The sequence below is a fragment of the Caretta caretta genome, chromosome 4 (genome assembly GCF_965140235.1).
Source record: "Caretta caretta isolate rCarCar2 chromosome 4, rCarCar1.hap1, whole genome shotgun sequence".
Lineage (NCBI taxonomy): Eukaryota > Metazoa > Chordata > Testudines > Cheloniidae > Caretta > Caretta caretta.
Window position 1 is genome coordinate 107,261,678 of NC_134209.1, and position 24,973 is coordinate 107,286,650.

At 43.3% G+C, this 24,973-nt stretch overlaps 1 protein-coding gene across 1 annotated transcript; it reads right to left on the reverse strand.

Moving 5' to 3' along the window:
- Nucleotides 1-12,861: 12,861 nt before the first annotated feature.
- Nucleotides 12,862-20,689, reverse strand: UCHL1 (ubiquitin C-terminal hydrolase L1). The gene is made up of 9 exons (XM_048848486.2): nt 20,533-20,689; nt 20,312-20,323; nt 19,676-19,804; nt 17,427-17,577; nt 15,934-16,019; nt 15,803-15,850; nt 14,732-14,801; nt 13,625-13,683; nt 12,862-13,299 (listed from the first exon to the last, which is right to left on the reverse strand). Exons 1-9 carry the CDS (start codon nt 20,563-20,565, stop codon nt 13,213-13,215), a joined length of 675 nt encoding a protein of 224 aa, XP_048704443.2. The 5' UTR covers nt 20,566-20,689; the 3' UTR covers nt 12,862-13,212.
- Nucleotides 20,690-24,973: the final 4,284 nt, after the last annotated feature.

Genomic DNA, 24,973 nt, shown 5'->3' on the forward strand with positions numbered 1-24,973 from the left:
ACATTTTTCAAATTAGCTGTAATTTAAAATGAACTATGAAATGCATGGCCAGTCCATCCATACTGTGAGCACTAGTGGTGTAGTTGAATGCACTAAGTGTGCATTAGCAGTAGCTCGGGAAGTCATTTTCAATGTGTTCAAATAATTTCTACTGTCCCTTCCTTTTTCAGTTCAGAAAATATAGGCCTATTCTAACTATATAAGGAAGGTTTTATATTTGTGTTCAAAAGCACTTTGCTGCTAAATATCTTGTGGCTGAATTTTGACTGTTAGCGAAACAAATATGCAGTTAGATAATCACATGATTTTATCTACTTCGTTATCTTAGGTAGATTTGACAGGCTTTAATGGTCACCACAGTATATACTTTCTCTTTATTGGCTATTGTGAATTTTAATTGTCATAATTTATATGCACATAGAGCACACAGAAGCAGTTCTTAACCTCCAGATAAGAATGAATCAATAAATAAACAGACAGGCAGTGGGTTTGAAAACCCTTTCTAGCGCTTGCATCTGTGTTTCATTGATGAAACAGAAGTAATTCTGAAAGTGTCGGAGACAGCTTGCTTTGAAAACGAGTGGTTTTGTCGAATGCTGACTGTAGAACTACATTTATTGGAGAGCTGCAGTGACACAACGGTTTGCCTCTGCATTAACAAAGTCACAGGCTGTCCTTCGCATGGGTGCTAACCTTTTCAATGAAGCTGATTTTTTTTTTTAGTGCACAGTAGAACTATTCTCCCCTTTCAAGCTAATCCTATAGGGGAATGCAGAGTTATATGCCTAGCTTGGCTGAATTATGTTCTAGACAGAGTCAGCGAGTGAAATCCTGGCCTCAGTGAAAGTTTTCCCGTTGACTTCAATGGGGCCAAGATTTCAGGCAGGGTGCCACAATTCTATAAAAAGGGCAAGTATTTCAGTATACTAAACATACTCACTAAAGTTGGTTTTATTTTATGATGATAGTTTTGATGAGGAAAACCTGAAAGGAATGTTTGAGCATTCATAAAGAAAAACAGCTTGACAAAATACAATAAATGTTGTTTTCCTTGTATTCAGGGTCCTGTTTTAAAACTAGCACATCAATCAGTAAAAAAGAAGCTGAAGATAAAGGCGGGATATAAGCAAGGGATTCCACATACACCAAATGTAAACTGTGTACACTCGAGGCACCAAAGAAAGGCTATATCAAAAAGCATTCTAAATCTCAAGTGTTAGCCCTATAGAAGAAAAATGTCAGACAAGCAGAACATAAGATACTAGCCAGGATGGAAGGGTATGACTTGACAGCACAGACTGAAAAAAGGTGGGAGGGTGAACATGATTAGATAGTGTGATAAATGAAAGGTGGGAGGGGGTAGCTCCCTGTTACGGACACCCAGCCAGCCAGTTAGCTATAAGTCCCTCTTGGGGGCTGTTCTCTGCTTGCTTTACCTGTAAACGTTTAAAAAAGTCCCCCAGCTAAAGGAAAGGGAGTAGGCACCTGACCAAAACAGACATTGGGAATGCTAGAACTTTTTAAAATGGGGAGGTGGGGGGGAAACCTTCCCCTTTGTAAAAAGAAAAGGAGTACTTGAGGCACCTTAGCGACTAACAAATTCCCCCTTGTGTCTGTTGTGGTTCTCTGGAAAGGAGGGGAACAGGGAGCAGTTATGCTATGAGAAGCTTTAAGCCAGTTATGATCATAGATCATACCTAGAACTACTTATTTGGAACCCCCAAATGTGTAAATAGATCAGAAATGTTTAAAAAGAGGCAATTAGGTTTATTTCTGTCCATTTCTTATGGCTAATGGATTCTTCTGTACTAACCCTAGATGCTTGTGTTTGCTTGTAACCTTTGAGCTGAACCCCCAAGAAGGCTATTTTGGGTTTTTAATTTGTGGAATTGCTCTTTTAAAATCTAGCAAAAGCCTAAGTTCCAGATGTATTTCTTTCTTTTTTTGTTTTTAATAAAGTTTACTTTTTTTAAGAACAGGTTTGGATTTTTGGTGTCCTAAGAGGTTTGTGCATATGTTGTTTAATTAGCTGGTGGCAACAGCTAATTTCCTTTGTTTTCTTTCTCAGCTCTTCCATGGAGGGGAGGTGAAAGAGCTAGAGGGTACCCCCACAGGAAGGAATTTCCAAGTGCACCTTCCTAAAAGGGGTTTTGTATTTGGGTGGTGGCAGCATTTACCAAGCCAAGATCAGAAAAAAGCTGTAACCTTGGGAGTTTAATACCAGCCTGGAGTGGCAAGTATTAATTTTTAAAAATCCATGCAGGCCCCACCTTCTGCACTCGAAGCACCAGGGTGGGGAATCAGCCTTGACAGATGGGTATTCAGAAATGATGGAATGGAGGAAAATGATATGCAGGGAGCAGCAGTCAACAAACCATGGGAAGACAGGGCAGGAGCATAAGGAATCCTAAACAACATGAAGGGATTAGTAAGAACAAAGGAATTCTGACAGGCGTATGTAATGGACCAACAAACGAGTGAAACTAAAGAATTTCTACTTGGTAAAATAGGGCATCATAGTAATAATGGATGAAGATTTATACACCGTCTATTCAGCAGAGATTCCTCAAGCTAAGCAGGGTAGGTTTCACAGCGTTTTGATGACCCTGTACATTTTTTCTACATCCTTAGCTACACCTGTGTAGCAGCTGGTGGTAATGTATTTCACTGTAATACCCTTACACTACTTTTATTGTTACAATTGTCTAGAATGTCTGTCTTGAGGGGAGGCCAAATCCTGGGAGCTGCTGCAAAATCTGCTGGGATCTCAGGGCCAGATCCAACTCCCAGTGAAAATTCCTTTTACCTTTAACCAGAGCTGAATCAGACCTCATTGATTTCAATGGGAGCTGTGGATGCTAAGCCCCTCTCCATCTGACCCTTAGTGGTCTTGTATAATAACCTTTCCTCTCCCTAAGCTCTGTATATTCAATTTTTCAGACAAATAAAATTACTATTCAGGGGTGTATCTTAAGAGAAATACATGTGCAGAACTGTAACAGGGTATGTTTTATGATTTCTTGTTTAACTATGTCAGATGTCATGCCATTTACATCAATGGTGATATATATCTATTTTGCACTTTTATGACCTTGTTTCAAACTGTCTTATGACATTCAGATATCGTTTTCTGTAAGTATTAGATATACTAATCCTGATTGCAGACCAGTTTATACCAGTATCCATGAAGTTACTCATTTACCCAGGAATGACTGAAGATAGAAACAGGCCCACTTCTTTCAAATAATAAATTATTTCTTTAAGAAGTATGAATTTGTATTGAATTCATACATGTAAACTTCTGATTTGTAAGTCATGGATATAGTTCAAATTGGACAAGTAACATACGTTGAAAATTGAACATTTATATAATCTAACAGACGTGTGCATTCAAATGCAAAATATTTAGTATTAGTTCTATTAAAAAATAAGTATTTGCAGTCAAATAAGTAATAATTTGAAAGAATAGTAACACTAATGATAGTGTTACAGTAATGAAAAAAGTTAATGTAATTTTAGTCTAAACCCTACAAATGCTAGCATTTTCACTACTATTCTATATTTTACTTACGTTTGAGAATTTGCTAAGTGCAATATACCGAACACTTTTTCATGAAGGAATAATAGGTTCTGTTTGTTCAGCACACACACAGGTCTAGTTCTATTACATACACAGAAGAGGGAAAAGTTAAAGTTGTGCATGGTGCCTTGATATGGCACTTCTTCACTTGTTCAAATTTAAAGTTCCCTGAACATAACTTTTTGTTTGGAATTTCCTAGGTGGTGCTTTTTTTTTTCTCCCTCCCCCCCATAAAGAAAAATGATGGGGGAAAAAATCAGTGTAATGAGCTTTAGTTTCCAGAATTTTGGAGTTCTACTGGCTTAAAATGCAAATAGCATGTAAATTCAATAATCAAGCTCTCTTGCCTCAACCTTTGAGATTACATTGCACCTTCCAACCAGGGATAGCAAAGTGCTTTCAAAACATAATTGAATTGAGCCTTGAAGCAGATACCCTTATGATGTTTCTAAGTATTATTATCGCTCCATTTACAGGTGAGAAAAGTGGAGCGAAGATCCACTCTGTAACTTTTTCCAAGGTCACACAAGAAAAGCTGAAGTGAGAGCCAGTCATGCAACCCATTTCTCGTTATTAGCAGCCTTGTCCTTTAGGTACAAACCTTTTCTTCACCTGTTGGTACTTGAGGCGCATATAAAGTTGTTGACAAGAAACTTGTTAACACTGGCTTGAATGCTGAAGGATGGGAAGAATGAGACCTTGCAACAATGTTTAAGAATAATGTCGGCATAACATAAGCTATGTCCAGTTTGTAGTTTTGTTTCTTAAGGAGTTTTAAGAGCTTATTTCTGAAGCTTCCCTATAGATTTCTTATGAAAAACCCAAACCCTGCGGGCAGAGGGAAATTGCTCCATTGGTGGTCACTACACCAAGGAAGAGTACAAAAATCTCTGACTCTGAACAAAGGAGGCAGCAACCCATGCATGCCTATGTCCTTTTAAACACACACAAACTACATTTATAGCACTGCAGTGTCCAAATATGTTAAGCATTTATACTTTATTTATGCAAACTCCTATTACTGTTGTGATAAAAATATTTTAGAAAACAGTTGAACTTGTGCACTCATAATTCAGACTACAGTTGCATTGTTAAGATTTGAATTTTCTGCATTCTTATATTTTATAAACATTGACTTTAGTCATGAAAAGCTTTTGTGCAGCTTAACTGTAATTTCCTGTAGTAATGAAGTCTGATGAATGAGGATATGAAATCTTGAAAGAATTTATATTCTAAGGACAGCTATCCCAATTTGATGTAGTTTAATTTATATAATTTTGTAAAGAGGATCAGCCCAATTTCCTAGCACTTTGTCCGGTCCCATTTTAAGAGTCCCAAGCCACTGTAAGGCAATGGGATCTCTGCCCAAATAAATACTGGACAGTCTGATCCCAACTGTAAGCAGATATAGTCATATCATAATGAAGGCCCTGGTTCAGCAAAGCACTTAAGCACATACATAACTTTAAATATGTGCTTAAATCCCATTGAAGTCAATTGGACTAAGCATGTGCTGAAGCTGAATTAGGGCCTTAAATGGTGTACATACAGGTTCTTTCATTCCAGTCTAGGGGCTGTTAAGTTCACTAGCACATTTGAAAGGAGAATCCCATGAGTTCTCCCCTTCTGGAATTGACTTTTCTGGAGAAAATAAATAAAAGCTGCTCCAAGAATAGTAAAAGTTAACCTCATAAACCAAATTAATTTCAGTAATATTAGATCACTTTATTATGGGGTTAACTTTTTCCATAATTGGAGCAAGCATTATTTATTGTCTCCATTAGATTTAACTCCAGAAGGGAAGAGTTCATGAGATGATTCTTCCTTTCAAATATGCCAGCCAAATCAAGTGCCTAGGATGGAAAAAGGGAACCTACATTGTACAAATCTGGCCTTTCACTAGTGCTCTTGGGGGGAAAAAAATACCAGGCATTAAAAATCTGACCATTTTAAAAATTAATTTTCCCTGTGTTTCTTCAAGCTGTCTGTGTCTGTGTTAGTTCTCCTATCAGCACATTTTCACTTGCAATCTCAGGCACAAGCAGAGGTCACACAGCACCCCTGGGACTAACCCTATTGCAAATCCTAGGAGTGGCAAAGGCGTACTGTAAACAACATAGCTGTCGTTCAGCAAAGGAATATATTCAGTCTCCTTCTGGGAAAATAAATGCCTGCAGCTGACACAGAGAGCTGTGCTGTACAAATGAAACTATAATTATAAAATACATGGTGTGCAAACTTGACTTGCCAACACAGCCATGATTGAATGCACAAAACCACAGCAGTTATCAAAAAAGCACTGCATGTATGCACAAAACCATAACTACCTAACCAGGCCAAGTGTGCATAAAACAGGTTAGATAACAGGATTTTGCAGTAATTAATAAATTAAAGTGTTTGCATCACTTTTTACAGCAATGTATGATAACAATAGGTACTAGCTGTGCCAGTCATCTCTTAAAAAGTGACTATTGTTAGTTAGCCTAGTGGTTCATTGGCAGAATGCTTTTCTTTCATACAGAGAAGCCAAAACTGAGTCCCAAACTCTGTTTTCTCTATTCTATGGAGAGGTAGTTGCATAACTACAATCCTCACAGTCTCTGGAGCATGTGGAGAAGAAATTTATGCTGTTACACTACAGGCCTCTTCAGGGGACAATGCAAAAGTGTTTCAGGCAGAAGGATTGATTCTTTGGGGATTAGAAAGAGATAGGTCAGATGGGAGACAAGGAGAGGATGAGGCAGGAGGAGGGTAATAAACCATATAACCTCAGGAAAGGAGAACATTATTCCAAGCACCATAAACTTTTCTATTCATACTATATTCATGGCTATCTATCTATGTGCACTAGCCCCTATTCCAGTAATGGCAAACCTTTTTCATATTCACCCCAAGAAATTACAAAAGAAGTACTCACTTTCATATATTGCATATTGTAGTGCAGCAGCAGCTTTCCAATAGTCAGCGTGATTTGCTGCTCAATTTTGAAAGGCAGCTTTTTAACTCTAGGTTTGTATTTTCATACTGCTGGGCAGTAGAAGGTGTTGGAGACTTGCAGGACAATTTCCTGCTTGGAGTAGAAATCAAAGATGCAGAGTTAGTATTTTGTGGCATCTGTGTAGTTTGTTTATTTACAAAATGTGCACAAGTCATGTTTCCTTAACTAACAGTGGAAACAAACTGCTTGTGCTGAAGCCTCAGGTCAGGCCTCACTAGTCTGTCCCCAGAGCAGCTGCCTGGAGTCTCTGTCTCTCTCCAGGACTCCCACAGAACTCAAATAAATCCAGCCACTTAAACGCATTCTGTGCTGCTTTTCCCCTTTCAGCACATGCACTTTACACCTGGGAAATCCCTAGTCTAAGGCCTGGTTATTAACTCTATTTGTGTGCTCCAGCTCTGCAATACCAGGGAAGCAGAGAAATGTCTAATGGTCCAGCTAAAGACCTTTAACTCACATAATACCCTTACTGACTCTGACAGCAGTTACTGCATAGCATCTGTAATTCTTTCTATGAAGATTTTCATCATGGCTGCTCATACATCAATGACCCCTAATTTCTAACATTTGTCTGCCAGAACTTTCTGAAAACATTTCCCTTGACTTCCTATTTATATCAAAATATGGTTGGTGTATTTCTTTGCTGGTGCCAGCATTGTCCATGAAAGCAGCTGAGTTTTCCAGATGTTTCCTCAACAACGGGAAGTAATTTAGCTTTCCCCTGTCCAAGTCTTTCTTGAATATTTCCAGCTTCACTTCATGAGCTTTGATGCTATCAAACATGGTGCTACCCTCATCTAAACAAAATGACATACGCAAGTAATTTCTAAGCTGCTCACTTATATTTTCATTCATATGCTGGACTCTGTCGTGAACCAGATTTCTGTTGCATGGTTACCCTTTAATGAACTTGGGAGCCTAATGTTGAGTCACGGTGTGATGTTCATAGGATGAATGCAGGGCCCTTGGAAAGATGGGTGGAGGAAGCAAAGCTGTAGCAGCAAGAGGCACAGCTCCCCAACTCTTCTCCCTCCCCGCTCCTGATAGGATTCACTCTTCTTCCCAAAAAGAAAAGGAGTACTAGTGGCACCTTAGAGACTAACCAATTTATTTGAGCATAAGCTTTCGTGAGCTAAGTGAGCTGTAGCTCACAAAAGCTTATGCTCAAATAAATTGGTTAGTCTCTAAGGTGCCACTAGTACTCCTTTTCTTTTTGCGAATACAGATTAACACGGCTGCTACTCTGAAACTCTTCTTCCCATTTCCCTTACCAAGCATGTTCTCCCTTGTCTTGCCCCTCCTTCTCCTGCCATCTCCAGCAGGATTCCCCCTTCTCAGGGAGGACTCTCCTTACCTCAATTTCTGGACCCAGAGAAGGATTACCCTCCTATCTCCCCTCAAAATGGGGCTCCACCATGTCCAGCTCCCCTGCAAATGCCTCTTCTCCTCCAAGTAGGAGCTCCTCTCCAGCCAGAACCCCTTTATCTTTGGAAAGATCCACAGGCCTCTCCCTGAGGGTCAGTTCCTAGAAGCAGTTGCTGCTAGTCTTATAGAAGGTCAGAATGGAAAAGCAGCACCCAAGCGGGCTCTGTTTTCAGTCTGCAGCAGGAGGCAGCGCCCCAAAGTGTGGGGAGGAGGAGAGACAACAGAGCAGTTTCCCCAATTTCAGGAGTACAAGGTGTAGTTCAACTGGCTACATCATGGTAGCAGCATTTCAGCCTTCTATTATAACAGCAACCAGCCAGGGGGCTGGTCAATAAACATAGACCGTTAAATCCACTCCTGCAAGGAATCTGGCTTATGTAGAAGTGATAGTTGTGAGCGTTGCAGTTATCTAGTGGGCATCTAAATCTTTACACACAAGAATGAAAAACTAAACAAACCACCACCCCATGAATGATATTTTAATTCCTATGGTCGGGGCACAAAGAAACCCTTCCCAATGTATTTTTATTCTCATCCAACTACCACAACTAACCTTTCCTGAGCAAGATGGTTCAGCATGCAGGTGGCTGGAGTTGGCAAACAGGGATAAGGCTAATCAGGCATGTAACTACTGGGGGAAATCTTCCTATTCATGTCCTCGGCATCTACATATGATGTGTCAAAAAGTCTGGCATGGAGGAGAGTGATGAGAGGAACAAGATAAGGAAACAGACAACAGTGCACAAGACCTGTTGTAGGTTAGAGACATAGAATGACTGTGATTTCAGATACAGCAGAGAAAATGTAAAAAATGGCACACAAAATCTATTTCCATTTTTCAGATGATTTCTTTGTTGCACATTTATTTCTGTGTTTATGTGCCAAGCAAAAGTGGTCTGTGTACCAAAGGCTGCATGCTGCCATGGTCCCCCCTTACTTCTCTTCTCCCTTTACTCTCAAAAGGGATAGTCCAATTTTAGCTAGCAATTGCAGTATGGACATTATGTAATATTATAGACTGAACTGAGCGTAGGTGCAACTCTGTTCCTAGGGTAGACAAAGTAAGGACCTGATCCAAAGCTCATTGAAGGCTATGGGAGCTTTGTCCAGGCATTGTATCAGGCCCTACAAATGAGTTAACCTCTACCTAAGTTGAGGATAGTATGTTCATGCAGGGCCCTAAATCATAAGTGCACTTAAGCCTATGAGTAGTCCCAGTGAAGGCAACAGGACTACTCATATGCTTACAGTTAAGTGTGTGCTTACTGTGCAGCTGGCTCAGCGTCTTAGCTCAAGGCTTGTTACATGCTGCTGTAATAGTTTCCAACGCTGCCATCTACAGACCAGCGTTATTACTGCTTTCAAGTTCAAACTGCTTTCAAGCCAACATTGACGCAGCAAACCACCACTAACAAAAGAAAGAGTGGCTATAACCTAATCCCTTTCCTGTTTTAAGCTCTCATATAACAACACACAATGCTGACATTTTAACATGACACTAGTAATATGCCATACTAAAAAGATAAACTTGCAGACATGCTTATTAAATGTTTCCTTGTGGCATTAATATACAAATGGTACTCCTAATTCTTTACATTAACCGTTGTGGTGTGACGGCTTTTATTTTTATGATATGCCTTAACTACAGTGCTTGGTGGTACACATTTAGAACAAATAAGCAGGACATCTTAGGGCTGCCATGCTAGCTCTAAAGCATTATGGTGAATTGTAAATTAACAGGAATCTCTTAATTCATTTACCTAGTGAGATTCTTCCCACACTGGAGAAGCAAAAGCAGCAACAGGCAATTGCAGAGCCACTGGTGAGGGGGGAAGAGACAGAAGGGGGAGGGCAGCAAAAGCTACTTGATCTTTGGAAACATTAATAGTATTTGCTCTTTCCTGTAACTGTTACCCACCATAATGGGAAATTTGGGTGGAAGGGAGATAAGCAACAGGATAAGGGCAAATTATGCACAATCACAGGCCAGCTAAGGGCAGGCAGGGTCAAGAGGATTAGTTTAATTTGGAGGGAGCACATCTGAGAAAGGAATATTAATAGTAATTGTATTATCATAGCACCTAGGAGCCCCAGTCATAAACTAAGACCCCACTTTTGTAGGCACTGTACAAACAAACAGAACAAGAGACAGTTCCTACCCCCAAAGGGCTTAAAATCTAAACAAAACGAGACAACAGATCGCTACAGCCAAGCTGGTGTGGGAGTAAAAGTAAACAATGAAGCAATACTGGTCAGCACGATAGGCTGCAGTCTGAGTACAGCAGCAGCCAAATCAATGTCAGGTTTTTTGTGGAGATAAGAAAAACAAAATGAAAAATTTGAGAAGACAAGAAACAATAGAGTCAGCTTTCAAGCATACTATGATTAAAACAAACATTGAAATTAAGTTATTTTTAAAAAGCATCTGTTGGTGCAAGTGATAAATGCATTTTTGTTTGCCTGGTAATAGTCAATATAAAACACCTATCCTAAGCTCCAGGCCCCCTTGCTAAGATGCAAAAGTACAATAGACAAGGATTAGATATTAAGTAGTAAAAGGGTAAAGCAGTTGGAAAACAAAAACTAACTCCTCATGCATCCAACATGACCTCAAGCATGTTGCCTACTTGCTCTGTCTATTCCTGTTTTAGGTTTGACCCTGCAGATGCTCACATCCGTAGGTTCCTTCAAGGCAGAGACTGTCTTCATACAGCCCCTCACAAAGGGACCATGAACTACATCAGCACAAACAATTATAAATGATGAAAAGTGCTGTGTATTACTCTTATTACAAATAATGATTACTCTTACAAGAGCATCTAAGTGTTTGGTGTTCAGATAATCTAAAATATGATCCCAAAGGTCCTACATTCTTCCTGCACTTTTCTTGAGCAGGATGCCAGGGAGATAGAAGATCACTTGCAGTGTTTTTGGAAGGGGAAGGGCAATAGCTTTGTTTTCCTTCCTGTAGCTAGGGACAGAGGAAGCCCTCAAATCTCCTGCTGTTTGTTCTTGTTCCCAAAGTTTGCGTGCATCTTCCCCTGCCTCAGTTCTCTTCCCCTCTCATTTTCTCTTTGCCTCCTTTCCACTCACTCCAATTTGCTTGGCCCAGGTCTCTGCTACATTGGCCTCAGCTCTAAGGTATGAGGTCTGAGTTAGTAGAAGGAAAGGAGAAATTAACCACCCTCTCCTTTCACTTTTCCATTCATTGGCAGCCTGGGGAGAAAAAAAGGGCTGTCAGAGTGTAGCTAGATGACTACTCCCCTCCCCAATCTTTATTCTGAGGCTGCATTGGCGAAAAGTAGCTGAGATGCTGAGGGGCACAGTGGGGAGAAGAGTTATAGGCCTCTCACCTGCTTTCTACAGAAGCTCCTGTGGGCAGGTCAAATAATTGATTTTTTTTTAAATTTGGTAACCGCTCCACTGGTTGACTGGAATTTTGCCTAAAAGTTCAAGACTCTTGACAGTACCAGCCAAAAAACAGGACAGCTAGCACCTATGTAGATTAGTGGTTTAATTGAGAATAGCCTTGTTTCCACTGCTAGATAAAAGCTTCCCTGCTATTTAAAATAAAAAAACAAAACCAAAACATCCACACCCCAATAAGGATACTAGTTGTGTTTGACCATGTATCTGCTAGACTGAGGCATCTATCCTTTGAGAGAACCATTGTGGCTCAGCCGGAAATACTGCACTCAACTACCTTTATTTTTTTAAATTAAGGGAACAAGAATTCTGTTGCACTAACAAAGCTTGGGGTGGGGGTAAAAGTATACCCCTACAGGTACACTAAATTGGTGGCCTGGCTCTGTACTTCCTCCTTCCCCTGCTCCATCCTGGAACTTTGTACTCCTGGAATTCTTCTGTGTTCACACTGCATGCAACTGCCTTTCATACAGATCTGTTGCTATGCAGCATGAGTCACTCAGGAGCAGAAAGGATGATTCATAGCCTATGAAAGGCAAGCATGGCTACTTCAATGAAGATACCACACTGGCCCTGCTTCTCGCCACCTACCAAAAGTTTCCAGGTAATATCTAGCAGAACAGGATGCTGTCATACACTTGGATGGAAAGTAGTTTTTAAAATGAAGTGAGCATCATGGATCACTTCAAAATAACTCCAGTTGCCAGTGCCTAGAAACAGGTTGCAAGTGCACAAAAAATTTAAGATGGACACCACAGAAATGAATAGCAAAGAGAGATTGGACTGTAACAGTCCATCTCCTTTAAAGGGAAACTTGGGTCTAGATTCTTAAGTGTTTGTTTCAGACCCCTTCCCCATTTTTTTGGGCAGGCCTGCCTTCCTGGATTATTGCTTTCCTGTCAGCTTCATTACTCCAGCCCCTGGGAGCTGGGGTAGCTATGGCAGCAGGAGCTTTCTACTTAACAGTGCTATCCACACCACTTATCGCATGGGGGATGTGCACTTTTTTTAAAAAAATAAAACACCCCTGAGCAACATAGTTACACTGATATAAGCAGGAGTGTGGCTATACTTAGTCAATACAGCATTACTGTGCCTCATTACCTTATGAGTATTTCATCCATGCCAAGAGATGTGCATATCCAGTAGTGATTAAGGACACTGATGTTTTAGAGCAAAGAATGAAAGTTTAGAGAACAGTTCTTAAAAGGGATATTCTACCCCTAGTAGCCCAAAACCAGGACCTGTAACTTAAGCATTAGAGAATTGTTGTTACCTATGCTTTGGGCCTGCAATTCCTGTTCTTGTTTGAAGTGCTATTTTCTCTATTAGGTCTCACTGCCCTCTAGTGAGAAACACCATTATCAGGCCTACTTTGAGTGTGCAATCATGTTACATGAACATCCACATTGAAAGAGACTAATCCAGTCACTTTAACAGCAGAAGAGTTTATTTATCCTATTAAGTACAGGAAATTACAAACAGCTTAACTTACAGGCACAGGTTAAACAAGCCATGTAAAGCATTTTTTAACTGAACTGTAAAGAGTCAGGGCCCTAAGAATCCAAAGACAGTTGTCAGAACAGTTCATATTGAAGTCTGAGCTTATTTATCTTAAGCTCAGATGTTGCTTGTGTATACTGGAGGTGGAAGTAGTGTTGCAGACCTGTTTAGATTGGCCAGACCAGCTGCATTTAACAAGCACTGAAGCAAGGAAAGATTTAGAGACTGCATTTACTGATGTGCTATTAGATTGCCTTCCTTCAACTCCCTCTTCAGCATCTCAGGCAGACTTGCAGAGAGCCACAGCAGAAAAGCGAACTTCTCCTCTCTCACGTTCTGTGAACTGTCTGCAGATCTTGGCAGAACCCTTAGAGAGACAAGTTCTTATTTAGTACTCATAGGCTGTGCTATAGTCTCCAAAAGTTAATCATAAAAGCACCTGACAATCTGTGTGCCATCCTTGTTAAACCAAGGGTATTTGTTGCTAGAGAGTTTTGAACCTAGCCCTGTAGCATCTGCTTACTATGCTACCAAGCAGCTAATGATACAGTTTGAGGTTTTTCAAACCAAGTGACTACAATTGGTCTGCTAGCACAGCAATTGGCTCAATAAGGCATGCTGCAGAGATGCAGCTTTAGAATCCCCCAGGTCTATAGACACTATGAACTCATAACTGAAGTAAGTGAGCCTACCTTCAATAGCAAGTCATCTGAACTTTTGCCATGATTTACAGGGAATGGCATGCGTCCATCTATAAAGAAACAACCTCATTAAAAAAGCCAACTGTGCTGTCAAGTAATGTTAGTTCTATGCTGTCTAATTTTGGTGTTTGTAGACAGTTGTTTCCTGAGCTCATACCTCCTAATCATTCAGGAGCTATTATAGTAGAGCAAGACTCCTTACTGGTAAGGTCAGTCAAGTGTGGCCACAACATGGAATTGAATAGGGCAAATTAGTATTATCCTAGAGCAGGATTTTAACAATTTTTTTGTGACGGAGTATGGTCACCAACTCTTGCTGGTGGCCATGCTGACAATTTTTCCTAAAATAATTAACTTTAGGAAAAACAAATATGCACATACAGAATCTGAAAAACCTATATAAATTGCAATGATTTGGACATATGTATTAAAAAAGGTAGTGGTCTATTCTTTAGTGGACCTAAAGAGAATAGAAACAAATAAGGTGCTTTGCATGTTCTTGTCTTAGTTTAAAAAATTTTGAACAGCTTGCTAGATATTAAGTCTGCTACAGAAAGTGATATTTGTTAACATCATTTTTCACAGCAGACTTGGACTTGCCTGGGACAAGAATAAGCCCTGAATGGGGAGGCGGGCAGGGAAGCTGCTGGGCCCAGGGACAATGGCATGGGTGGTGAGCCTGAAGCCCTGTGGCTGAAGCCTGTTCCCCTACCCCCAGAAAGTGGGGAATTCAACAGCTGCCTGCACCTCCAACATTTGTCTCTGGAGGGGGCTGGTCCCAACCCCTGCTAGTGACTCTAGGCAAGGGGCCACTGCTTCCCTCCCTTAGTCACAGCCCAGGAGGCCGTGGCTGCAAGAAAAGCCTCCAGTGCTCACATTTGAGAAGTGCTGTGGCCTAGAGAGCCTGAAACATTGAGAGGTCTAGTCCTTTGGGAGGGAAACAGAAAGGGCAGCTTGCAGATACTAGTTTCAGGATATTTTCCAGTCAGAATGGGTTGCACAGGGATTCACCTAGTAAGCAATTAAGAGGCCCATGTGTTGATTACAAACAAGCTTAAATAGCTACCTAGTACTCCAAATACAGATCTATAACCCTACCCAATTCATAGAGATGTCCATCCACATTAACAAACAGAATAAAATGGAAGTTCACTTTATCCTCCTCTACCTGGAGAGAGAGAAGACAGAATCAGTAAGACAGCTGTATCTAATAGCAACCTAACCTAAGCCATGAAACCATGGGCTCCAGTTTGTTGGAGAATCTGGATCCTGTTCTGCATTTGTGAAATACAAGATTTTTAATACCCTGATGTAACTAACAAGTTTTATAGATAGGGAATAGGAAACAGGAGAGATACACAAGTCATCTGAAATTCACATAACATGCTAGTAGCCTAAGTCAGCAATAGGACTAAGGCTCTCAGCTCCTCTCATACTTGCTCTAATAGAAGGATGGCAGTTTGTCATCAAAATCAGACAGAGGAAGTAACTTAGCCTAAGACCCATTTTAAAAAGGGACTTGGGCAATTAGGAGCTTTTGAAAGTTTTACTCAGACTTGTGAAAGGAGTTCTGTTACTTCCCCATTTGCCTTTTTTAAATAAAAGGAATGGTATAATGCAGGGGTGGCCAACTTGAGCCCAAGAAGGAGCCAGAATTTACCAATTGCTAAAGAGCCACAGTAATGTGTCAGCAGCCCCACATCCACTACCCCCACCCAGCACCTCCTGCCCACTGGCAGCCCTGCCAATCAGGGCCTCCCTCTCCCTCCTGCAATCAGCTGTTTTGCAGTGGGCAGGAGGCTCTGGTGGAAAGGGGGAGGAACAAGGGCATGGCATGCTCAGGAGAAGGGGTAGAGTGGTGGAAGGACCTGGGGCAGAGCAGGGGGTTGAGCAGTGAGCACCCCACAGCACATTGGAAAGTTGTCATCTGTAGCTCCAGCCTTGGAGTCAGCACCTATGCAAGGAACTTCATATTAACTTCTGAAGAGCTGCATGTGGTTCTAGAGCTGCAGGTTGGCCACCCCGGTGTAATGCAACGCTGTCAAGCTGGAGCAAGCCCATGATCCAAAGAATCTCCCTCTTTCCCCATCAATTAGCTGTATTTATATAGCGATACAGCAATCTAGCCCCTACCATCATCATAAACTAAGTCTCCTGTGCAAAGCTTACTTGACATTGGCCTTCTTGGGCAACAGCATTATGGACTTCCTGAATAGCCTGAAGGGAAAATAGATACAGATTAATAAACCCCAAATGTTAATTGCAGTAAAAAACCTTTCCCAATCCAGTAATTCTCATACCTTGTTATTTTCAAGGTCTTTTGCTCTCTCTTCAGGAGAGAGATCAGCTGTTTCCTTGAGAAACTTCTTAAGGGCTGATCCATCATCTGTGCAAGAGTTTGCCATGGTTAGACAATGAATGTGTTCATATATAGGTTATGAGTGAGTCCAACTAAAGCTAGGCTAGTTTACAGATATCAATATACATACTACAGGATGTTACACAATGTATCTAGGCTGCCCAGTACACTCATGCTATCCTCAGTACTTACTGAAGTATTCCAACATGACCTAAAATTGGTTATGGCTATGGAATGACAGGCACCATATGCCATCAGATGCAGTAGTCTCTGGTAAGTTATTGAGCACCATTATATTTGGAACGTTAGCCCTAAACACTTGGTGGTTTTCTACTCCCTCCCCCTGCCTCACAAAAGGCCTTCCAGATTAATTCTGGACTGAACAGTTAAAGTGTTTATTCTAATTCCCAGTTTGATGCTACTGAGGGTTAGGCTGTGTTTGATGCTCCTACTTCATGAAGGAAAGAAAAATGTTGTCTAGCTGCTAGCATCCCAGTAGACCATATTGTCTTTAAAGGAGACAATTTCTCCCTGTGCTTTAACTGAGAAGTCTGGTGCATGAGCCTGTTTACAATCCAGCTGCTTGGTTGTGTAACTACTCAGATACCATGAGCTGAAGGGTGTTAACTTGAAACCCAACAGAAGTAGCTCCATCAATTTGAAAGAGTGTTATTTTACAGTCACTTTCCTGACTAATTTCCACTCTGAGCAGGAGTGAATGAGTAGGTATTCTAGTTATTAGCCATGCCAGGTTTTCCTGAAATAACTAGTGGGTGACACCCTACCATACTGGGTATCCCAACAGTTTATCATTCTAAGACAATAGCTAAACTAAGCACCCTTTTGTTAGGGAGCCTCAGTGCTTTTGAGGTGCCAGCGAAGGTATATTTCATTGCTCACATGATAAATCTCTAGAGATATTCAAGTAACTTGACAAACTTATTACTAGTGTCAAACACACATTTTCTATATGGAGAAATCCCCATCCATTGATACATGTAAATCCAGGGAAAATGGTATTCTTATGCAAAGTAGATCCAATAGAAATTGGATTACCTCCCTTTAGATCAGATCTCCCAGCACTTCAGGTGCCAAGAGTCAGACCTGATGTACAAAATACACTATTGTCCAACCTCAGGGACTGGATATTCCCCTTCTGTTACTCAAGGAGCAGTGGGTATAGGTCACTCAAGTATGGGCAGATACCATAAGCCATTGCCAGTTTAAGTTTCTTGTAGTGAAATGTTCAGAGAAAGGCTTTCTAGTCAGATCTGATGTTCTCAAACCTAGTCTTAGCAATAGAATAAGATAAGTAGCTAGTGTACGATCTCTTTAGCTACAGTGGGTCTGGAGTATCCACAGCAGTGAGTGGCCTAATGAGGAAAGTTCCCTTTTAAAGCTCTTAGGGGAAAATGGCTCAATAGCCATACTCACCAAATACAAATTTCTCTTGGTTATTAGCAACTGCATGTATCAGGCCAATTGTCCCACAGGAATTGCCAACCGTCTGTTTCAAAAAATAGACTTTGGAACTAACTTCTTGTCCCTTCAATTCTTCAATCTGTTTTTTCCTGAAGTTTTCATGCTGCAAACATGCAAGTATATCAATGGTTTGTAATTTTCTAGACATCTTAAAATCCTTTACAGAGTCTAACAGGCCTAACAGGGAAGTCAGCTGTGGAAGATTAGAAAGCATCAGAGGGGAAGTTAACTAGAAAGCCACCCTTTTTGGAACAAAGGTACATGATTTTACTTCCACTAGGATGACATCGGTCTAGGACTGCACAATGTATATGTGGCATATGAGCCAAGTTGTAGTATGGAACTCCACCTGATAGGTCAGAGAAAAGGGCTATCGGCTATACAAAAGTTGGCTTGAGAAATCCACTTCCAAGGACTCATTACTGTCCAATCCACTCAAGAGCTTGCTCAATTGGAGCCAGATTTGTGTCACTGGCTTCTCTAATAGCCATATTTCATGTATTTGGAGACAAGACTTGAGAGTGGTTGCTCCTACAAAGAATGGTTATATCTGCCGCCTCTATTCCTCAACACCCTCAAGATACATTTAGCTTCAGCTGAGCCAGCTACAGGGCCAGAAGCATCAGAATGCCTCCCCCACACTCCCAGTAGTTTCAGCTCATTTGCCATTAAAGAGCATACAGTTTGTCTAGACCAGAGGTGGGCAAACTACAACTCATGGGCCACATCCAGCCCATGGGACTGTCCTGCCTGGTCCTTGAGACCCCAGCCCAGGAGGCGAGCCCCCAGCCCCTCCCCTCTGTCCCCCACTACAGCCTCAGCTCGCTGTGCTGCCAGTGCGCTGGGCAGCAGGGTTGCAAGCTCCTGCTGGGCCATGTGGCAGTACAGCTGCCACCATGCTGCTCAGAGCAGCATGTCTAAGGGGCAGTCAGGGAACTGGGGCAGTCAAGGGACAAAGAGCAGGTGGAGAGAAATGGGAGGGGGCAGGAGCCAGGCTGTTTGGGGAGGCCCAGCCTTCTCTCTCCAGCCCTCCATACAGTTTTGGAACCCTGATGTGGCCCTCAGGCCAAAAAGTTTGTCCACCCTGGTCTAAACAATTCTTTTGTGACTGTCATTCTAGTAAATTTGAGGTTTTAACTGTGCATTTAAGATTAGAGCCTCTAGTCAAGTATGACTTCATATTAGAATTCCTGACAGTGAGCAGCCCCTTTTACTGGCAACTTAGACAACAGCAAAGTGCTAATACAATCACTGTTACAGTATTTGACTTATTGCCTCAAAGCTTACAACAAGTAGTACTGTTTCAGTAGATCTAAAAGCTATCGTCCCTTGAAGAAACTCTAGGCTGTCTAATTAGACAGTCATGTGGTCAAGCAGATTACAGGTCCTCTGAGGAAGCCCCACTGACAGCAAGATACCACTGGAGTCCAGTACTTTCACAGATGGAGTTGGAGAAATGAATTAATACTAAGTGAAATTAGTTACTGGTGTTGTTTTCAGTTTACTATGTAAATGACGACACCTCCCCCCCAATTCAGATCTTGTCATGAAGAATGCATAGACATTGAATTAGTTCTTAATGTATCTAATACACAGATGCAGGTCACAAATCTGACTATCAGGTCTTGGAACTTCTATTTCCTGACTGAGAATTTAACAGTAAATGATTTGGTTCAGTTGCACCACCTGCCAGATAGTGCTGCCATCTTAGTTTTAGATTAGGGAGAGAGCTAGAGACAGCATTCTCTTCTGCAAGTCTGAGTTGGTCTGCCTTGTCAAGTTAGTATTAGGGTTGCAGAAACCAGCTTCTGCAGATTTAAGGGAGGGTCAATCTAAAGAATTTCCAGATAAGAAAACCCACAGAAGAATAGGTATTTTAACATTCTGGCCTTTGCAGAAAGTATCCATTAATTGCAATGCACATTTAGGGGTCAGCATTTTGTTAGTTCACTACACATCACAGTGAGACACTCCTAGGGTGGGCCACCTGCTAGTGCCAGGCAGCATACGTATCCCATGACATCATACAAGGGAAGGGGACCAGTGGTTTCTGTTTAGTATCACCTATATAGTAGGTTTAATCTCAGCTATGGAAAGAAAAACAAAGGTCCCTGCTGATTCAGCAGGCTGTCTCCCCTGCACAGGGATAGCGCTGCACAGGGCCTGCCAGCTGCTGCCCCTCCCGCATCCCAGGGACCTACCTGGGCAGTGAGGGGAAAGAGCAGGAGCAGGGCACAGGCCGGGGTGGGCACTGAGCTCAGCAAGTCTTCCTCAAACCCCAGCACATCCACAAAGCGCCAGCCAGGGGCAACTCCCAGCCGGGACAGCACCTGCAGGGAGAGAGCAAGACGCAGGGGGGGTACCCAGCCCGCTGGGTTCTCATCAGGGAAGGGCGGAGGGGTAACCAGGAGCCCCCCAGCCCAGGGACGCACCCCCCCCCCCCCCCCGCACAGCCACAAGGGAGCCCAGCCGCGTCGGCAGGCCCCGCGCCGGGGGTGGGGGGGAGGCCGCCCCTCCCCCGCCTGTGACACAGCACAAACCGCGGGGCCGCAGCGCCACCTGCCGCCGGGCCCGGGACCCGGCCCTGCACGTGGGGCGGACTCGGAGGCGGGCACCGCTCGATGGGGCGTCCGGCCCCACCCCGACTGCAACCCCCCCTCCCCGCTTCCGTGGCGGCCCCGCAGCGCGCGCCGCGCCCAGCCCCCTGCAGAAGCGTGACGGGGCAGCCGCGCCCCGAGACATCACGCTCCGGCCCCACCCCGGAGGGGATGCGAGAAGGAGCCATTCCCGCCTGCTGCTCCTGCGGCCCGACAGCCCCTCCGGCGCCGGCCACTCACTTTGTTCAGCATCTGCAAGACAAAGCGGATGAGAGAGTGGGAGACCCCAGCCCCCCAGGTCTTCGCCCTGCCCCCTCCACCGACCCCACCCCAGCTCTTCGCCCTGCCCCCAGGACCCCCCATTCGCCCAGCTCCCCACTCACCCAAGGCCCCAGCGCTAGTTCCCCCCCCCCATCTTCCCGGCAGCCCTAATCCAAACCCCCTGCGCGGCACCTGCTTACCTCGGGGTTAATCTCCATAGGTTGCCACTGCATGGTGCACGGCGGTGGCTACGACCCAGGTGCCAAAGAAGGAGACTCAATGGGACTGACAGCTCTGCAAACACAGGAGCTGCCTGCCCAGCACTATATACCGCCGGGCTGACTCACTCCGAGCCTCCGCAGGGGGGAGGAGGAGGAGCAGGGGCAAAACCAATCCAGGGGGAAACACTCGGCTGCTCATCGCTGTCCATCCGCCCCCCCCCCCCCCAGAAACAATGGTACTTCCCACCCCCCACCCACCGACCACGCCAATGCGTTTCTCTGATGCGGTAATGGCAGGTTCATGGCGTGGGCTGTGTCTGGAGCGCGCAGCGGGACAGGGCTGGTCCCCAGGTCTCCTGATCCTCTGTGTGGCTGTTGCCGGGAGCAGGAGGAAAACACGTGGTGTTCAGCAAGAGCAACAGGGGAGCAGGCTTGCCAGGGGTGTGGTGTCAGAGAGGACTAGGGGGATGCTAATGCCATAGCTACCCCGGGTGTTGTTAGGCAGAGTGTGGGGTTATGGTGCACCATTATTCCTGAAGTATCATGGCTCAATGTATTACCGGTTAACTGCAGAAGTGTATTATGTTCTAGGCGAGCGCTGTGACGCAGCACTAGAAAAACACACGGAGAGAGGTTATCTTGCAATCACGTGAAGTCTGTATTTGACTAGTCCACAACCTCCATTGTGTTGCTCACAATAGCAAGGTTAAAAAAGAACCCACCCACCCCCAACCAAATAGTGAATAAAAATCACGAAGAAAATACTTGAGAAAACAGCAGCTTCCAAATCCTGCCATCACTTCCTCCTCCCCCCCTTCCTCCTTTCCCTTGTGTGAAATTCTAGCTCTTTGCTGCTCTTGATGGGAATGGACAGATTAACCACTTCATTCCTTGCAGAGAGATCCAGAGTTATTCGTACATAATTTTAGAAATGCTAGGGTTCCCTGATGTTCAGGAAGGTTTCCTAAATCCCATGTACTTTCCCTTCCCAACTCCCCCACTAAAAGGCTCCATGGGACTTTCTTCAATCTTACACTTCAATTTTTTCCTATTTTTCAAAAGAAAAATGGGCTTTATTGCTACTCCTCCCCACCTCAGTGCCTTGGCCACTGAAAGGTACCAAAGGGATGGCCAGACAGCTGGGTCAGCAGCCAAGATGCTATGCTGCAAACACAAGGCAAAGCAGACATGACTCTTCCCTAACTGACAGCCTCTCCTGCTCCTCTTGCCCTGTAGTGCAGGTAAACATCGCTCCTCAAGTGCTGAGGAGAGTAGCAACAATGGTTTCATGAACTCCAACAGGTAGAAAATAAATTTAATCTGATGAGGTTCAATAAGGATAAGTGCAGGGTCCTGCACTTAGGACGGAAGAACCCAATGCACAGCTACAGACTAGGGACCGAATGGCTAGGCAGCAGTTCTGCGGAAAAGGACCTAGGGGTGACAGTGGACGAGAAGCTGGATATGAGTCAGCAGTGTGCCCTTGTTGCCAAGAAGGCCAATGGCATTTTGGGATGTATAAGTAGGGGCATAGCGAGCAGATCGAGGGACGTGATCGTTCCCCTCTATTCGACACTGGTGAGGCCTCATCTGGAGTACTGTGTCCAGTTTTGGGCCCCACACTTCAAGAAGGATGTGGATAAATTGGAGAGAGTCCAGCGAAGGGCAACAAAAATGATTAGGGGACTGGAACACATGAGTTATGAGGAGAGGCTGAGGGAGCTGGGATTGTTTAGCCTGCAGAAGAGAAGAATGAGGGGGGATTTGATAGCTGCTTTCAACTACCTGAAAGGGGGTTCCAAAGAGGATGGCTCTAGACTGTTCTCAATGGTAGCAGATGACAGAACGAGGAGTAATGGTCTCAAGCTGCAGTGGGGGAGGTTTAGATTGGATATTAGGAAAAACTTTTTCACTAAGAGGGTGGTGAAACACTGGAATGCGTTACCTAGGGAGGTGGTAGAATCTCCTTCCTTAGAGGTTTTTAAGGTCAGGCTTGACAAAGCCCTGGCTGGGATGATTTAACTGGGAATTGGTCCTGCTTCGAGCAGGGGGTTGGACTAGATGACCTTCTGGGGTCCCTTCCAACCCTTATATTCTATGATTCTATGATTCTATGATAATGGTTTATACTGTTTGAAAGCTGGCAGTACAGCACAAGATTTCAGATAGAGCACAACATTGGTTTTAGCTCTAGCAGCTTGCCATATTAACAGCCATTCAAATCAGGTCACAAGCAGGATTGGCACACCAGTCAATTGACCAGTCTCAAAGAACATCAACTGATAGCCTATTATTTGTCCATGGTAAAATATTGTCAAACATTCCAGCAAAAATGCTGTGATATAGGCGGTGACCTATCTTTTTATTGCATCATGGCAACATCCTTTAATTTTTTTAGCAATTCATTTAATTGTGTTTTGCATATTTCTGAGTTAACTCAGTTAAGTAACTTATTTTTTGTAATTAGGTGTAAGAATCTATCTAAGACTAAGCCTATTGGAGACCATAAAGTCTTACTTTTTTTTTTACTCTGCTGTTACCATTCTAATAAATTAGGGCTTTAAAATATTTTACCATTTTTGACATTATTTGACCACTCAGTTCACCAATTATTTTTGGACTGGTCAAATACCCAACCCTAGTCACAACTGAAGTAGTAGGGAAAAGATACAGTGACAATCAGAATTATGCAACGTATATAGAATTGCAATGGGCGTCTAGCCCACACAGGCAATGAAAGGGTTAAGATGGGACTAGGAGGCCAGTTATACTACCTGGCTGCACCTGGAGGTTGGCTTAATTATAGATAGTGATAGTGAAGAAAGGAAGTTCAGAGTAGGAAGAAGTTTGTAAAGAGAATGGTATAGGTTCTCTAGTTCCTTTCTTGGTAGTGGAGAACAAAGGTGCTTCAGCAGGGAGATTAAACTGGTGGTTGGGGAGAGGATAACTGGGATGAAGGAGACCTGAGAGGGCCAATTTACAGGCAGATAACCTTGGAGGAAGATTGGCATTGAGGATCCAGGCTAAGACCAAGACTTTAAGGAGATAACCCCTGAGAGTCAGTGCTTGGCAGAATAATAGAAAGCTGGGGAGCACCCAAGATGGATTAAAAGTTCAAGTGGGGGAAGGAGCAGATGTTGCTTTTGGTGGGTTTTGTTTGGCTGACAGACTCCAGGGAGAAGTGTTGGGGTTATTTTCCTGACAGTAGAGTGGAATAGAGGAGGAGCCCTGGAGGGGTGGAAGATGTCTGATTAACAAGTTGTGTCACATGGGGCACTGTCTGGGACACCAATATCCCATGAGAGAGACTTCAAAGTGACCTGAGTCATGAGAAGAGGCAGACCACTGCAGGGCCAGACTGGCTGTTACCAAGGGACAATGGCGAATGAGAGCTGGCTATGCCACGCCCAGCCATGAGAGGGCATACCAGTGGTAAGTCTATGTTTCTACAGGAATATTGCTATGTCTTATTATGTCAGAGTAAAATCAGGGATGGTATATACTGCAATACATCATTAGAGAGCTGGTAAATAGTAGTGCTGTATTGTCTATTTCTCTTGTTTCACAATACATCAGGTTTTTCACATAATCACTGATTCCTGAAACCAGACTGTAAAAACAGGTCATCTTCTAGACAAGATCTCTCAGTATTGCTAGAATCCTTGGCCAACCTATTCACATGTCTTTAGGATTAGCTCTGCATCCACTGGGAGGTACAGACACAGCAAACAATTAGAACACACAGACAAATAAGTTGCTTTTTGCCCACAATATACTCATAGGGTGAGATTTAGTGCAGCCCCTTTAGAGGAAGGTACAGCACAGATCTTGCAACCCATGGGAGGAAGAGTGAACCTGTCCCTAAACCACCTTTGCACCCTCTTGTTTCTGGGTTGTTTGAGGGCTGGATAAGTCCTTGGTGTATCTTTAGGTCTGCTTCTGGGCAGAAGTACTTTGTAGAATGCCTGTAGTACTACAGGCCTGTGTCGTCTCCTCCGAGCTCCAGCTCTACTCTAGTGCACTCGCTGTGTCAGGGCTTTTGAGGAGCTTGCATCAGTCTGGCCAGCTGAAGGGCTCTTAGTCTTTGTATGCCAGTGAAGTAGCACACAGGGGGTTTTCAGGAATGTAAAAACCTCACCCATAGTCTCTCTAAAAGGTGATCTGCCATGTCTATGAGCATGGTAATTTCAAAACACAATAAAAATTCTCTTCTCTTGCTATAAATAATTCTGCCCCCAGGAAACAATGCAAAATTGTATACATAAATCAACATCTTCACTAAGAGGAAGCCTATGTATAGGCCCTGGAGCTGGGGACGCCACCTGTCCCATGGCCCAATCACTTTTTGGCTTGAACAAATTTGAGTGCTGTTGCAATTTGGCGCAGTGGGTTGCAGCACCACTGTAGCTGTAGTGGACGC